The sequence below is a fragment of the Morchella importuna genome, assembly GCF_003444635.1.
Source record: "Morchella importuna strain M04M26 chromosome Unknown Morimp01GS038, whole genome shotgun sequence".
NCBI lineage: Eukaryota > Fungi > Ascomycota > Pezizomycetes > Pezizales > Morchellaceae > Morchella > Morchella importuna.
In genome coordinates, this window is record NW_025763435.1 from 454177 (window position 1) to 470984 (window position 16808).

General features: G+C 51.4%; 6 protein-coding genes across 6 annotated transcripts; 4 read left to right on the forward strand and 2 right to left on the reverse strand.

Annotated features, from left to right (window-relative positions):
* Window positions 1-49: 49 nt before the first annotated feature.
* On the forward strand, window positions 50-2315 carry LAJ45_09748 (uncharacterized protein; the record flags this gene model as incomplete). Its single annotated transcript, XM_046119287.1, has 7 exons — window positions 50-361; window positions 476-548; window positions 633-670; window positions 746-1342; window positions 1405-1580; window positions 1680-2119; window positions 2185-2315. 7 exons carry the CDS (start codon window positions 50-52, stop codon window positions 2313-2315), a joined length of 1767 nt encoding a protein of 588 aa, XP_045967609.1.
* Window positions 2316-2331: 16 nt separating this feature from the next.
* Window positions 2332-2607, forward strand: LAJ45_09749 (uncharacterized protein; the record flags this gene model as incomplete). The annotated part of the gene is made up of 1 exon (XM_046119288.1): window positions 2332-2607. The coding sequence occupies one exon, from the start codon at window positions 2332-2334 to the stop codon at window positions 2605-2607; it is 276 nt and encodes a 91-aa protein (XP_045967610.1).
* Window positions 2608-4068: 1461 nt separating this feature from the next.
* Window positions 4069-5199, reverse strand: LAJ45_09750 (uncharacterized protein; the record flags this gene model as incomplete). Its single annotated transcript, XM_046119289.1, has 3 exons — window positions 4069-4547; window positions 4612-4737; window positions 4845-5199. The coding sequence occupies 3 exons, from the start codon at window positions 5197-5199 to the stop codon at window positions 4069-4071; spliced, it is 960 nt and encodes a 319-aa protein (XP_045967611.1).
* Window positions 5200-6650: 1451 nt separating this feature from the next.
* LAJ45_09751 (uncharacterized protein) lies at window positions 6651-8374 on the reverse strand (the record flags this gene model as incomplete). The annotated part of the gene is made up of 5 exons (XM_046119290.1): window positions 6651-6784; window positions 6866-7034; window positions 7098-7492; window positions 7568-8269; window positions 8326-8374. The coding sequence occupies 5 exons, from the start codon at window positions 8372-8374 to the stop codon at window positions 6651-6653; spliced, it is 1449 nt and encodes a 482-aa protein (XP_045967612.1).
* Window positions 8375-10192: 1818 nt separating this feature from the next.
* Window positions 10193-12034, forward strand: LAJ45_09752 (uncharacterized protein; the record flags this gene model as incomplete). The annotated part of the gene is made up of 4 exons (XM_046119291.1): window positions 10193-10426; window positions 10512-10623; window positions 10705-11753; window positions 11831-12034. The coding sequence occupies 4 exons, from the start codon at window positions 10193-10195 to the stop codon at window positions 12032-12034; spliced, it is 1599 nt and encodes a 532-aa protein (XP_045967613.1).
* Window positions 12035-13042: 1008 nt separating this feature from the next.
* Window positions 13043-13961, forward strand: LAJ45_09753 (uncharacterized protein; the record flags this gene model as incomplete). Its single annotated transcript, XM_046119292.1, has 6 exons — window positions 13043-13245; window positions 13312-13316; window positions 13379-13410; window positions 13467-13520; window positions 13625-13804; window positions 13857-13961. 6 exons carry the CDS (start codon window positions 13043-13045, stop codon window positions 13959-13961), a joined length of 579 nt encoding a protein of 192 aa, XP_045967614.1.
* Between the last annotated feature and the right edge of the window lie 2847 nt (window positions 13962-16808).

Sequence of the window (16808 nt, forward strand, 5' to 3'; positions counted from 1 at the left end):
ATCAAAAACAGAAGACAACCCCCCAACGCCACCCCCCGGCGACCACACAATGACCTCCCTTCTGCGCCTCACCCGCCCCGCCGCCGCCGCCGCCGCCCGGCGCCCCCCCCAATCCCAATTGCCCTACCGCCGCAGCACCGCCGCCAGCAGTGTCCGTCACTTCCAGTCCCTCCCGTCCCTCCGCGGCGGCCACGAGCCAATCCGGCCTGAAGTCCCCGCGATCAAGCCCGCGCGGACGCGCTTCGCACCCAGTCCCACGGGCTTCATGCATCTGGGCAGCCTGCGCACGGCGCTGTACAACTACCTGTTTGCCAGGCACACGCAGGGGCAGTTTATCTTGAGGATTGAGGATACGGACCAGGTTTGTGGCTCTCTCTGTTTTCTGCTTTGTTGGAATTGTGGGACGGGGTTGTGTGGCGGGGAATTGAATTGGATTGAATTGAATTGGGAGTGCTGAGGGGAGAGGCGGGGAAAGAAAAGGACTGTGGAGGGCGCGGAGGAGAGTATCATGGAGACGCTGAGATGGGCGGGTCTGCATTGGGATGAAGGTATGTAGCCAGCCAGCCAGATAGCTATATCTATAGCTACATGGTGGAACTGAATACAAATACTCACCGTCTCGATATCTACAGGCCCCGAAGTCGGCGGAGGCCACGGCCCATACAAACAGGTACCTCGCCCGCCCCCTCACTCACCCTCACTCACCCCCGAGTGACCTCCCATGACGCACTAACCTCCCCTCCAGTCCAAACGCACCGCCCTCTACCGCTCCCACGCCGAGCAGCTCCTCCTCGACGGCGCCGCCTACCGCTGCTTCTGCGGCCCTCACCGCCTCGAAGCCCTCGCCGCCACCCGCCAAGCCGCCGGCCTCCCCGTCGAGTACGACCGCCGCTGCCACAACCTCACCTCCTCCGAGTCGGACCAGCGCGCAGCCTCCGGCGAGCCGCACGTCATCCGCCTGCTCGCCCCCGAGAAATGGCCGGCCTTCAACGACGAGGTCTACGGGCGCATCTCGTACGGCGCCAACACGCGCGCCCACGCCGAGGGCTCCTTCGAAGACCCCGTGCTCCTCAAGAGCGACGGCACCCCGACGTATCATCTGGCGAATGTGGTGGATGACCATTTCATGGAGATTACGCATGTCATTCGCGGGACGGAGTGGATGCCGAGTACGCCCAAGCATGCGCATCTGTACAGGTCGTTTGGGTGGCTGCCGCCAAAGTTTGTGCATGTGGGCCTGCTGATGGGCAAGGATAAGCAGAAGCTGTCGAAGCGCAATGGGAGCGTGATGGTTAGTGAGTTCCGCGAGAAGGGGTACTCGCCGGAGGCGCTGGTCAACTTTGTGGCGCTGCTGGGGTGGAGCCATGGCGGTGGGGGAAGAGCGATGTCTTGACGTTGACGCAGCTGGTGCAGAGGTTTAATATTGAGGGCCTCACGGCGGGGAATACGGTGGTTAATTCGGAGAAGCTGCCGTTCTTGCAGAAGGCGCATTTGAGGAAGCAGTTTGAGGAGAATAGGGACACTGAGGAGGTGGAGGTTGAGAAGGTCGAGAAGGCGGTCCGCGCTCTCTACGGCGATAAGTATAATCTGCCCCTTCCCTCTTCCCCTCCTCCTTTAGCCCCCTCCCCTCCCAACACGGGACACTGAAATAGACCACTATCACTAACCCCCGCCTTCAGGCTCGAAACCGGCGAACCAATCACCACCGACTACGTCCGCGCCGTCCTCAAAGCCGACGTCAAAAACTACCTCAACCCCACCGAGTTCGCCGAAAAGTCAAACTACTTCTTCACGCACCCCACCTTCGACAGCAAGGACTCCCTCCGGGCGATCGTCAAGTTCCGCAAGGTCACGGGCATGTCCACGGCCGAGATCTACTACGGCTTCATCGAGGAGGTCGAGCGCACGCCCGAGTGGACCCTCGACGCGCTCAAGGCGCTGCAGCTCTACGGGCAGGACCTCGACGAGGAGGCGTGGACGAACCGCATGCGGCTGCTGCGAATCGCCGTGTGCGGGGGCAGGAGTGGGCCGTCGATGGCGGATACGATGCTCATACTGGGCAAGGAGCGTGTGGTGCAGCGCATGCGGGATACGGATCGCGCGTTTGTGGAGTTTAAAGGTGAGCTGGAGGAGGAGGAGAAGAGGTATCTGAAGAGCCATGAGAAGATGCTGAAGCAGTTCCAGGAGCAGCAGAGGCGCGAGAGGATGGAAAGTCAGGGCGTGAAGCCAACGGCGAGGGCGAAGCTCGACAGCAGGTCCCAGGCGATGCTGAGGAATGTGGTCGGCGCGCCGCCGATGGAGAAAAAGGGGTTTAAGTATATGACTCCGGATATGAGGGCGAAGGTTAAGAAGGACTGGGAGAGGGAGTGGCGGGAGGAGGAGTATAAGATGTTTCCGGGGAGGGGGAGGGAGAAGAGTTGGGTGGGGCCCGGGGAGGAGGTGAGGGAGGAGGGGGAGGAGCAGGGGAAGGGGAGGGGGAGGGGGAGAGGGAGGGGGGAGCTGGAGGAGGAGAAGAAGAGGCCGACGCAGGAGAAGAAGGAGGGGACGGTTAGGTTTAAGGGACTGCAAAAGAAGTCTGGGGGTGGTGGTGGGCGAGGCCGTAAGTAAAAATAAAAATAAAATGAAATGGTAGCACTGTATATTACATATGTATTTTTTTTGTTAAGTAGCTAGTTGCAGAAATGATAATCCTACTCCGGTCTTGTAACTTTTGGCTCTTTGGTGTGAGATGTTTTGAGAATATTGTATTTCTGAGTGGGGCTGGCTATCTATCTATGGTCCAGAAGTACGAATTTCTTGATCCTAGTTCTTCCATGGATTCACTGTTAAACTGGTAAGACGTTATTTATGGCAAAGGAGTCGAGTTGACTACTGAGCTAATCGACACTAAAGACAGGAGGTATTGTCTCACTACTTCAATGGGCCAAAATACCTGCCCCTTCAACAGGCCAAGTACCCGCTCCTCCAACTTACCAACTGTCGCTGTTAATTGCCCGTTATCGACACCCACCACAAAGAAGACAAGCTATCAGTGGTGTTGGGCGTAAATTTGCAATTGCATTGTGGGTGTAAACCCTAAGACCCCGATTTCTGTGATTGTGTGTACCCATCCCCCCCCCCCCCCAAGGTTTGCCTTCATTATGGGAACTATTACTTTCTAGTTGGAGGGCTACATACGTGTATAGCTAGCCAGATCTTTTGCAATGGCGCAGATGGCCTTGGCGTAGGTTGGGCGCGGGTGAGTTACGGGCTTGGCAGCTTATAATGTGCAGGAGTACAGCCGAGTGATTACCCATGATCGTGGTTGAAGATAAATTTTTTTTTTTTTTTGTTTAATTCATTAATTGCTTGAAGATAAATTAGTATATAGTCGGGGAATTGATATACTCAACTAAAAACACAATGCGATATAATAAATATGTATGTATCTTATCGGTTTGAGCCTAGGACTACATGTATGTACGTGGCTTGATGTCGTCTTGCCTTAATAACGACTCGCTCCTTATACGTCATTTCACTACTAGCTAGAAAACAAGAGCCGACTCCCCCACACACAGCCAAAAGCGCCAACGAATACATACTCAGCATAGGGGTGGTTGAATGGTCTAGCGGTATAGGGGTCTTGCCTTATACAAAAAGCTACGATCGTTCGACCCCCCCCCCCTCCGGACGTAGAGTAGGAGATGTAGCAGCACTAGGCTGTGAACTCTTTTGTTGCTGGGCGATACAACTAATGCAAGATAGTTACATAAGTACCCGCAGCTCTTTAGTACTTTTAGCGGATAGATGCAATAAAGTTTGTAATTGCAACAAGAAGATGATGTAGATACATATATTTAAGCACTTTCCCGTACCCTTGCTAAGTTTTATCATCCCGCACGATATTCGTGCTTCTTTAAAGACATGATCATCTAGCTAACTACATGTATTCGACATAAGCATTTTACTTATGTACTTATGTACTTATCTGTGCCACAAGTCATAGGAAGAAAAGAAATATTTAAGCTCGGGTAAATAATGTGTCTAGAAGATCAGTACTGACACATATAGACACTGTCTAGACCACATTCACATCTTCAAAGGCTCGTTCATCCACGGCTTCGCAATCTTGCTCTCCCTCTCGATATGAAGCCCCCAATACTTGCCCTCGTATTCATCATCATCAGTATCCTCATCTTTCTTCTCGTCCTCAGCGTCTTCTTGCTCGCTAGTTTCCTTCTCGTTGAAGTACTCCTCTTCATCGTCGGTATTCTCGGTTTCGGTCTCATCGGCACCGTACCTTTCGTCCTTCTCGTCGTAATCATCATCGCCATCACTATCATATCCCTCGGAGGCATCATCATACTCGTCGTTGTCAGAGTCCGATTCATCATACTCGTCGTCTCCAAGTTCACCTTCATCGGGCTCGATGAAGTCGTAGTCGGTGTGGTCGCCGGCTTCCCAGGCCTCATAACCATCGAGGTCATCGTCATTGCTAAAGCGGCCTATCCACTGGGTTTCGTCATGGCAGCGGGTTTTCAAGAACCTTTTGATGTATCCAAGGTCATCTGCTCAATGTTATTAGCTCAAACCATATCTCGTTAAACAACGTCATCGCACATATTTACATACTTTGGTCTGGACGAACATCCACTGGAGTGGTCCTCTCGACTCTGATCATGAGCATTCTTCTCTCCCAAATGGGAGGCACATCAGGGATGTCGACTCTTTCGAGGAGTGGGGTTTCATCCAAATCGACTATAACACACATCTAGTTAGTCACGAGTGATGGGCTATGATTCAAATGGATTGATTGATGGATTGATTGATAATTAATTAATTGATAATTCAAATGGAGTACTTACGTTCAGTCTCAACGAACAGATAGAACTCGACACGTGGACCATTGGCAATCTCCTGCTGGATCTTGAAGCGTTTCCACAATTTACAGACCGCCGTACACTCCCAATATGAATCCCATTCGCCTTCTGATTCATCGGATGATTGCATCCGATTACCACAGTAGCAGGGTCTGATAGTGGGAGGGGCAGAGGGGAGCTGGTAGATATCGGTGGGGACACCATCTGGAATAGCGGGATCCATGGTAACGAACCAATTAGATGAAGTAAGTGTGATAATGACACTTGTAAGCGTAGGGATTACATTGGGCGGAGAAGCTGGCATAAAGTATGCCAGGACTTCATAAGTATGCACCTCCATTTCAGGCACTTTCGAGGTTATGAAAATCAGTGCAGAGATAAAGAAATCGATGATGAGGGATAACGAACGATAAGAGTGATGAGGGAGAATGATGGAATGAGGAGAAGGAGGAGGAAGAGGAGGAAGGGAAAGAGTATTCGACACCCAGCAGTGAATGGCAGGTGGTATGAGAATTATCTACTATAGTATTCATTTGATACTATGTTCTAAATCCTTTTCTGAGTCCTGGAGCCGAGCACATCTGATATATGAGCACGTACTGGTGGCATTGGCTTACGAATATGTACAGGCCGCTACCCTCGGATACCCGAGCTTTCAAAGTATAATCTCAACGAACCCTGGGCCAAGTGGGTGTACTTATTTCTACTAGGTCTCCCGAGATTTCTCTTCGAATTCTCTGTTATGGTACTTTCTATCCTGGGATACGTGTATCTCATTTGAAAAACAGTCTTGTAAAGCAACAATTTCCCAAAGGAGACACGGTATTCTTAGTTTCCATAGCCTTAGTTATTCATTCCTGGGAGAAATTTGGTACTGAATGCTTTAAGGAAACTAGCATCACTTTAGCAAGCAAACCTACCCTTGTAGTCAGATCTCTCTTCTGAACTGGGAACCCGAGAACCTGTCCCTACATGCCATTGGCATCGGCACTCTGAGGATAGCGATCGGGTCCAGAAACTTAACGCATTTCCATATTATACAAGTTAATGAACGCCCGAGTACAGCCGTTATTAATAAAATTCAGTATTATAAGCACCACTGTCAGGCACCAAAAACACACATCACCCAATTCACATACAAATATCTCTTGGCTACTCGAACCCCCAGTGGGAAAGGATTTGGCATCTTGTAGGAATAGTGTCCGCTGGCGGAAATCGCAACATAAAACTCTCCTGTTAAAAATCCAAGATACGGGTGATACTTGATGATCGGCACCCCCCTGATCAATCAATCTCACTCTCATCTTCCTTCATTCACGCAATAAGCGCAATAGAGTCTGTGCCTTCTTTAGTGAGACCTCGACCGCCATTAGCCTGAGAACGTTCTATCATATTTTTTCGTTTTATCTGGTCGTTGTAACGGATGGAACCTCTATCTTTTATCTTGGGACTCCCCTCACTTGAGGATATGGTTCTGTTCATTTTAATCCGTGCGCCTTTCACAATTAGACTAACTGAATAGAACCGAGTCACACAAGAAACCGGTTATCGAATAGCATAAAAGTAGGGATACAACAGCTTCTATCGTTATGGGAGACTCCCTAGGAGTGTGGGTGTTATGAGACCGAGATATATCACGTCCTTAATATAAGTATCTTATTTTTAAGTGAAAGCTCCTTCTCGCCGTCTCTTCAGTACTCATTAGACGCAAAAGGCTTCTTTTGTTCAAAAATTTCTTTGAGTAAAAATAATATCTTGAAATCTATTACATAAAAAAGCACCCTGTATTACTCAGTTGTCCTTTAACCCCATTTTTGCAGCCATATATTCCTTCATCCACCAAGCACTCTTCTTCGGTGTCATTTCGCAATTGTTCTTATGGTCTACATAAGTGACACCGAACTTTGCCGTATATCCTTCTTGCCCTGCAGCACCCACCATCCATTCCGTCATTAGCACATGCACATTTTACGTCTCCAACAGAAAGAAGAGAGGTATAGACTTACACTCAAAGTTGTCCGCAAAAGCCCACGCCAGATAGCTCTTAACAGGCACACCCTCTTTGACACACTCTGCCAGCTCATCAATATAGCCGCGGAAATAGTCAATCCGGAAGTCATCCTGCAGCGCTTCCTCCTTGTTCATGTCCTTCTCCCCAGGACAGATAACGCCGTTCTACCACCGTTATACATTAGTATATCTCATCATGTTTGCGCATCGTAGAGAAGAAAAACTAACCTCAGTGACCCAGACATCTCTATCATACCTCCTCCACAGGAACCTCAGCAGCTTCCCGAAGCCCCACGGCACAGGCCTTACCCAGCTCAGCCCTGCCTTCGGACCAATCTCTGTCCCGTCTGGGGCAGTAGTGGTCGACTCATTCTCGCCAAAAAAGTGGTTCTGCCAGTCGCCATCCTCGATGGGGGTAACTCGCTTCCGCACATAAAACGTCGTGTAGTGGTTCAATCCGAGAAAGTCACTGCTGCCTTTCAGCAGCGCCGACTCCTCAGCGGTAAACGTGGGCAACCGGTCACCCACCAGTTTCCTTAGTAGCGGCGGATAATCACCCGTAAACACAGGGTCACTCAACCAGAGCGTCGACAGCGTCAAGTGGTTCTCTGCCGCCTGTTTACCTATATCAACCCAAAAAAAACCATATTAGCAAGAGGGGCAATGATCACATTTATACGGGTTTTTGGACAACATACTCTCCTCACTCGCATCCCACGGCTCCGCCCAATTGCCATTAATCACAATCCCAACCTTTCCGCCCTGTTTCTGAGCAAACTCTTTCCGATACACCGCCACGGCCCGTGCATGCGCAAGCATCAGATGATGCCCCACGATATACGGCTCCTTCAGCGAATCTCCCTTCCGCGCGCCCTCACCACTGCTACTCCTGCCCGGAGCATGAGCACCGATACAGTGCCCCAGCACCGCAAAGATGTTTGGCTCATTAATCGTCAACCATGACTTGACCAGATGGCCAAAGCTGTCAAAACACACCCTCGCATACCGTTCAAAGTCCGGCAGGACCCTTGCCGACAAGAAACCATTATACTCGTCCTGCAGCGCCTGCGGCAGGTCCCAATGGAACAGCGTCGGGATGGGCTCAATCCCAGCCTCAAGTAAGGCTTCCATGAAGCGCTGGTAGTGTGCGATTCCCGCGGGATTAAGGGGTGAGGTAGCACTGCCGGCGGGGATGATGCGCGACCAGGAGAGAGAGAAGCGGTGGGCGTTGACGCCGTATGATTTCATTAGGGCGATATCGGCGGCCCAATTAGAGTAGGAGTTTGTGCCTATGGCGTTGGAGAGGCCGTCCTCGGTCACGTTTGGGAGCGAGGAGAAGGTGTCCCAGATGGAGAGGCCACGACCGTCGGCGGTGGGGGAGCCCTCGACTTGGGCGGAGGCTAGAGGGGGATGGGTTAGGCTAGAGAGCTATAGCTAGTGGGGGAAAGAAAGGTACCGGTAGCATAGCCCCAGAGGAAGTCTTTGGGGAGGGTAGCTGTGCTCATTGTGCGCAGAGAGCTGGAGGAGAAGGTAGTGGGTAGGTGGAAGTGAAGCAAGAAAGAAAGAAGGTATCGTAAGAGATTTTTTCTGTGCGCAAAAAAAAAAGAAGAAGAAGAAGGATGCTAATAAGAACTGTGGTAGTGAGTTATGTAGCTGTTGATTGGAAAGAAGGAGGCGATTTTAGCACCCTGATATAAGCTTCCCCAGCAGCCAATGATCAGAATTATGCCCCGCCATACGTGAGCCAAGGAACCGGATTATCATCACCTGATATCAGGCTGAAATCCCCGGTTCATCCCATCTCGTTTCACCCCACCCCCATCTCCATCCTATGCACCTCCCGTCCCCATGCATCCCTTCCCCATCTTTCCCACAGCTGCACCCCACACTTTCGGTTAATCGGACCGGGTATAGGCTTTATTCACGATGCGCCCAGTTCACCCTAAAGATATCTTCCGCGCCCCCAACAACACTCAACCACCTCCAAAAGCCACTGCCTTATCAAGCTTTTACACACGTAAAACGGTGCACAGCACCTCCGGAGCTGGGTCCTCCGTGATTACATCTTTTGCCTAAACTCGTCGGGGAGTGTCGGCCATCAGGATCTCTGCTGCACCTTCTCCATAATCTATCCCATCCCACGTGAGAGATTATTCTACAGCTATTAAGGTTTGTCTTTGAACGCCGGCATAGAGAGCTGGTACCGGTACTCGGTAATGCGGGTTATGCATGGTCCGGTCGGTACACTGGTACTATGTAAGCCTATCAATCTAGAATATATCATTTCTCATTACATACCCTGGATAACCGACCCTAGATGTCACACATCATCGATGACTACACTTCCTCACCTCACTTTTGCGCCTCCAGGCACAGCAGCATCGTCTCGTCGGCACCACCACCGACACTCCCCGCAACCAGATTCATAAGCTATCACTCGGTCATTACCCCAACCCTAATTCCCCCCAACTGCAACCTTCAGCTTGGCACGTGTCTCAGCTCCCCACCACTCACCACTTATTCGGGTAGAACCCCGTGGTTTTCTTTCTTTGCTTTTTTTCCTCCTGCTGCTTCTCGCTTCCCCACTGTTTTTTTTTTCCTTCCCCACGTTTTTTTACCCCGGGAGTCGGGTACCTAGCTAGTGGGTTTTATTTTTTTTTTCCTTTGCCTGGCTCATGGAGCTAGCTAGCTAGCTAGTACTTGATAGCTAGAGTAGAGCAACTATAGAGTATTCAGATGGAATAACGATGTCATGCCACCGGGTAATTGGGGTTTTTGTAATAATTTGTTTTGTTGCGCACGCCCCGGCCCTAGACGGTTTAGTAGCTCTCTTTCTGCAGTACATGTGCGTAGTTAGACACCTTAATTCAATCCATTATCGCCATTTACTGGGTCTAGGTAGGTAGCGAGTCAATGTTTTCGCATTGAGGAGGAAGGGCAGGCAGGGGCAAGGGGAGAACAATCAAGGCGAGCGGTTTTTACTCTTTTTTTTTTTTTTTTTCACGGGAAGAAGCCGCGACTGGCAGGTAGAACTCTACTCGTCTCAACGGCGCCTCACGCCATGTGAGCACGACAGGATAGAGAGACAGAAACAGAGACAGAGAGAGGCAGAGACAGGCACAGACCCCATCCGGTGCGAAATACTCATCACCCTCTACTAGTAAGTACTGTCCCTGTGTAGCCTTGTCCTGTCCACCTCCCCTCCCCCATCCCATCCCATCCCATCCCATTCATCCCATTCATCCCATCCCTCACACCCAGCTATAGCCTCACAACCAGGAGTCTAGTCAAGGTGGTATATAACCCCCTCCCCCACCGCACCCATGGACCCCATCACCATCCAGCCAGTCCCACCCACCATGTCCATGACCAAAGAAACAGCAACGCAGCTCGACCATGTCGAGGACAGCACAAAGGACCAGGCGCTGTTCGATGAAGAGACGAAGCGCGAGCACGAGCAGACGTTCCGCGCCGCGCTGCGCGATGAGCGGGGTGTCATTCTGTGGGCGACGGTGTTTGCGGCTGCTGCGCTGAGTTGGGGGTTTGATGCCCAGGTTGTGAGTATCCCTAACTTTTTCTTTTCCTTTTCCTTTTCCTTTTTTTCTTTATTTTGTTTGTGAGAGGATGTTAATTGGTAAGTAGAACGGCGCAGCAATCAGCGTAAACTCGTTCCGCCGCGACTTTGGCTACATGTACGAGGGCCAGGCCGTTCTCCCCGCAAACTGGCAGACGGCGTTCAATGTCATGTCTTCTGGTTCGTCCCTCCCCCACCCACTTGCTTAACAATACAACATCCACACGAGTACATGTAGCTAACCTCAATTGCCCTCCCTAGTCGGCCAATTCTTCGGCGGCCTCTCCTCAGGCTACGTCGCCGACCGCATCGGTCGCAAGTGGTGCATGTGGTACGGCTCCTGGCTCCTCATGGCCGGCATCGCCATGGAAGTCGCCGCCTCCACACGCCCCGTCTTCCTCATCGCCAAACTCATCCTCGGCTTCGCGCTCGGCTTCTACCTCAGCATGGCGCCCGCCTACTGCTCCGAGATCTCGCCCGTCGTTCTCCGCGGCATCACAACCTGCGGCGTCTCGCTGGCCATCGTGATCGGCCAGCTGCTGTCCAACGCCGTCATCAAGGCCTTCGGCGAGCGGCCCGACCGCTGGGCGTACCGCGCGCCATTCTGCATCCAGTTTCTGCTGCCCGCGGTGCTCATTGTGGTGCTCCCGTTTGCGCCAGAGTCGCCGTGGTATCTGGTGCGCCGCGGGAACCTGGAGGGTGCGGCGGCGTCGCTGCAGAGGCTGCATGGAAAGGGCCGCGATATTGGCCCGCGCCTTGCACAGATCCAGCGTACGCTCAAGCTGGAGAGTGAGCTGTATGCGCAGGCGACTTGGGCAGACTGCTTCCGCGGCGTTGATGCCCGGAGAACCATGATCACGCTGGGCGCCTTCTGCTGCCAGCATCTGTCGGGCATCATCTTTGTGCTTGGGTACTCGACCTACTTCTTCCAGCTTGCCGGGCTGCCAACGTCGCAGACCTTCTCTTTGGGTGTCGGAGTCACAGCGTGCGGTGTGGCGGGGAACATTAGCTCCTGGTGGCTAGTAAACAGCGCCGGTAGAAGGATTGTGACGCTAGCGGGCATGGCGGTGCTGACGGTCATGTTGGCGCTCATTGGCGTGATGGATGTGGTGCCGACGGCGGCGGCGCAGTGGGTACAGAGCAGTCTGACGGTCATCTATGCGTACGTGTGGTTCCTGACCATTGGCGCAATGGGATATGTCATCCTTGGAGAAGCGAGCAGCCCGCGGTTGAGGAGCAGGACCATCGGTCTCACAACGGTGGTGCAGAGTCTCTGGGGTCTCATTATGAACTTTGCAATTCCGTACTTGGTATGTTCCCGTATACTTTTGTCCGGTCGATCAGTGTTATTGGTCAGCTTTCTAACATGATGCCGGTGAACATATAGGTCAACCCCGATGAGGCAAACCTGAAGGGCAAGGTCGGGTTCATCTTTGGCGCCACGAGTTTGATGTGTACAATCTGGGTGTACTTCTGTGTTCCCGAGTTCAAGGGGCTGACCTTCTCCGAGATTGACGAGCGCTTCAAGAAGGGTGTTCCGGCGAGGAAGTTTATGGAGTACAAGGGTGACTCAGAGGCCCCTTCTGCCTAGATAGTCTTTTTGTCATCTTCTTTTAGTTTCTTTCTTTCTTTTGTGGTTTGCTTTGGGGAGGTTCTTTGTATTTAGCCGTTATGACGATGTAGATGAAAATCGATTATGTGTGATGCAGTTGCTCGATTGAGATGGAAGTTATGTTCAGGGGATGAAGTGCTTACGTGCGGTGAGTGCAGGGAAGAGAGAGGATTTAAGTACAGAAACATTAAGGTTCATGTGCTCCTGCAAGGAAGGACACTTCTCGCATAGGGCTGGCAGATCTGTAAACAGCTGAACGTGTAGCAGTAACTGAACAGCCCCACCCGAGATTGCGTTCTCAGTCAGTAGCTGCAGTTGACGTGCCCCGCCGCCCCAAAGCCTCGCCCGTCCGTCCCTCCCTCGCTCTCCCGCCGTGTTGCGTTGAGGTCCAAATAAACATCCCGGGAAGGCTACATGACATACATGTATATTAGCGCACATCACTAGGGCCCTAACCGCACTAGCAACTCGCGCCGCCAGTCGCCGTTTCGCTTGGCATAACTCTATCTGGGGGGAAATCTCTACATCTACGTACATGAGGTTCTGTCTACATCACTCTTAATAAAATAGAAATACGCAGATGGCCCTATTGTATCACTTTTAGCTAGTGAAAACGAAGGCGGTAGTAAAGACTGTAGCAAAATTAGAGGGCGCAACTTTAACTTCCGATTACCCACCCCAGGATTCAAAACTTAGCCGCTCGACATAGTAACAGTAACTACGAGATTACTTTGCACTATGTACCCTACATGTAGCTTCAAACACTTGCTGGACCGTGTCGAAATTCAATGTAACCCCCCCCCCCGGTGGCTGTCAGGGTTATCTTATCACGATCCTCGTAGGGCGGACCCTGCATGCATTGACAGACCGGGTAAACCCCAACCTCTCATGCACTACATATCCCAACGTCACCTCTCACCTCACCTCACCTCATCTCATCTCATCTCATCTCACCTCTCACCCAACCCCCACTCCCGATAACACAAAATGGTGGCCTTCAACCTCTCCGCCACGCTCAACGCCCTCCGCTTCCTCCACAAGCCCACCCTTCTCCAGCCGCACCTCACCATCCCCACCTTCGCCGATCTCCCCGTGCCCCTGTCACCGCACATCCGCGCCGTCATCCTCGACAAGGACAACTGCTTCGCCGTCCCGCACGCGCTCGAGGTCCACCCGGGATATAACGTAACGTAGTCACCCTTTCCTTTCGGACACCCGGGGAGTAAAGCCGCTGACGGGCGTACTATGGCGCACAGGAAAAGTTCAAACAGCTGAAGGAAGCGTACCCAGGCGGGAGACTACTGATCGTCAGTAACTCGTCAGGGACAACGTGGGATGATCCCGGCGGTAAGGAGGTCCGTTATACATCCCCGCGCTCCCCCCACTCCCCGCCTGCCGCTGACTTGCACAGGCCGCAATCCTCGAGCAAAACACAGGCGTCACAGTCCTCCGGCACTCCACCAAGGTACCCCCCCCATCCTACCCCCATCTCCCCCATCGCACCCCCTCCCCTACCCCCATCTCCCCCATCGCACCCCCTCCCCTGCCCCTACCTCTAACATCCCGTAGAAACCCGGTTGCCACGCCGAAATCTTCACGCATCTCGTCGCGGCGGACATCGGTGTAACACGGCCAGACCAAGTCGCCGTCGTCGGCGACCGCCTGTTCACGGACGTGCTGATGGCCAACCTAATGGGGTCCTACGCGGTATGGGTCAAGGAGGGCGTGATCAGCCCCGAGAAGCGATTCGTGAGTTTTCCCCCTGCCCCGTGAGCTGGTGGAACGGGGGCTGATTGCGCAGTATGGGCGTGTGGAGTGGGGGCTGGCGGGGTTCATGGAGAGGCGCGGGTGGGCGCCGCCGACGCCGAGCTCGAGGTTGTTGAGCGTGGCGGGGAAGAAGGAGTAGGCTCTTATCTGGGGACTTTGAGTTTCGCGGGGTAGGTGGTGCGGAGTAGGCTTTTAGTGCGACGAAAGTCATGAGGTAGGTGACACAAAAAAGAGAACTGTAGAAATGATAGACTTCCCGCATCGTGTACCAAAATACCATCCGGATATCCTAGTAGGCCCATAACCGCAAGCAGCGCCTCTCTGGACAAGAAAGATAGTCGAGTGATACCCTATGACCAGCCGTTTTTTTCGTTGGTCGAGTCATGAAAACTCACTCGCATGGCGGTTGTCCCTAGCTGTCTTTTCTTTCTTTTTTTTGTTTTGTTTAATTCATTAATTGCATGCAACTTTACAGTTATGGCAAGTCCATAGCTGTCTATAAGAACTTCATCAATGAATAGTGTCCCGGTAGCGGGGTTTATAACGTGTTGCTAATCCGGTGTTATACGCACCGCAGAAAATTAGGTACTGGAGTACATGTACTTAGCTTCACCTACCTGTTCTCACCGCAACCTAAATGCGATAGATCCATAAAATGGTTGATTGATTGTTTGATGCGATAGAGATAGATTAATCAAGCGATCTATGTTTTCAAAGATGATCTTTGTGCAGAAAAGTGAAGAGCCGAGAATGTATGAACTTAGTAATGAGTAAAAACAAATACAGTTTAGTCGAGGCTAGACTACCTCTACTACGAAAGGTACAGACTGTTTAGAACATCATAATGACACGTTAAGCAATGCAACTATTAACAACACCTACCATCGACCACAACCAACAATCTGTCCCTAAAACAAAGTTGTTTCGCAGTGACCAGTAAGTATCTGCTCTGTATTGCTCCATTCTGTGTTATGGTACCGTATCCATTGTCAGTACCGAGAAGGAGTATAGTCCCTAGCTATTATGGTAATGGGACGCGCTGACATTGTGCGTGTTCGACGTAGCTCCCTCTACATAGACGTCTCTGCAGAGCTTCCCGTTGCAGTCGGGGAAAGCCGCCGTGAGTAGGGCGACGGTTTATCTTTCTCCTCTAGCGTTACATCCTCACCTAGGGTTAGTGATAGAGCCTATTCTTATGGGAATGAAGCAGGCTGACATCGTCCTACTGTCCTCTTCACCGCTTCTCACTCGGAACTCTATCATTCTTCGCGCTGCAGGGCGGTGAGCGCGCAGTGCGCAAATCCACCCACATGGCCAACTCCTGCCCCAAACGGTTCATGTGCTTCTATGGACCTTAGCCAAGTAACATGGGCCTGGGCAACTCAAACCCAAGAGACCTTTGGGGCATAAACCTCACAGCCCTAATAGGAATCACCCACTCGTTGGGGCATGGTGGGGGGTAGAAATTAAAAAAAAAAATTGCAGACTTTTTTCTTCCCTTTTTTCTCCTGACCATACGACAACAATGCGACAATCCGCGACCATGGGCTCCAGCAACATGCCTTTCTGTCGACAAAACCCCAACACTGTGCGCTCAACAACCTTGAGTCATTTTTTCGTCAACCTCCAATAATAGTCAACAACCTTCCTCTCGTCCGTGGCCCAAAAATTCAGGTAAGTCCCAGCCCCCTCCCAAGAATCAATCCCCCGCCTTCAAAAAACACAATAATAATAACACAGAGCAGCAGGCCACAAAAAAAAAGAAAGAAGAAAAAACAGATCAGGTTGCCCGGAACATACAGTCCCCCCAGGGTACGTATCTGCTGGCGACCTGTTGGTCTCTAGGCGCCGCCCAGGGACCAAATTGTTTTTTTCCCTCTTCTTTCTTTGTTGCCCGCCCCTTCTTAGAACTCACTTATTCTCTGGGCGATGCCGAGGGCAGGAGTTGTCTAAAGATACTCGTGACCGAACCGGACAGCGTTATCATATAGGACATCTCCTGGTACTTGTTGCGAGACAAGTATGATATGTGTTTTTTTCTCTTTTGGGGCGCAAGAAGGATTGAACTCCCTGTCCCCTGGGCGCTGCCGAGGGCGGGAGGTGTTAAGCCTTTTGATCTTCATAGCGCATGAAGACCAAATGGCTTAACATCTCCCGGTGCTTGTTGAGTGACAAGTACTATGGGAGGGGGTTCTTTTCTACATGCATATATATCTACCTATTTCCTAGGCGATGCCGAGAGGTTTAGGGACGTTCCAAGGAATCTGATCATTTCCGATTCGGAATCACTTGTTGACATCTCCGGGCACTTGTTTCAAGACAAGTATGATAGGTTCTGAGAGAGCGATTTATAAAGTGGGAGAGCGAGTCGTGGGAGAGCGAGTCGGGGGAGTTACCTGTTCCCTGAGCGATGCCGAGGGCTAGAGATGCCATTAGGGATCTTGATGCGGCATTTGCTATTCAGAGTTACTAGATGACATCTCCGGGTACTTATTGTAAGACAAGTACAATAGGTGCTTCTTCTTTTTTGGGGCCTCTAAGTAAGTTAATAAAAGTTACCTGTTACCTGGACGACGTCGAGGGAAGGAGCTGTTAAGCTTTCTGATCTCGTCTACCTCGTCTAACGGGACGAACCGTATCAAAAGGTCTAACATCTTCTGGTACTTGTCGGGAGATAAATACAATGGGAGGTTTTTACTTATCTATTACACAAAAAGAACCTGTTCCTTGGGTTGTACTTCTGAAGGTAGGAGATGCTATAACCGCATCTCCTAGCTACAGCTGGTCATTTAGTTTGGTGATGATTTCTCTCGGTACTTGTGGCTGATCCATAATTTCTATTATAGATGGCCGAGATGGAGATTGACAGTAGACGGGCGAGTATTTAAACAAGTTTACAAAATAAATGTAGTATACTTCCCAGTAGACAATTCCTCTGAGGGTTGGTGCCGGTCATTTTATAACCCCTACGTTCTTACAATCACCA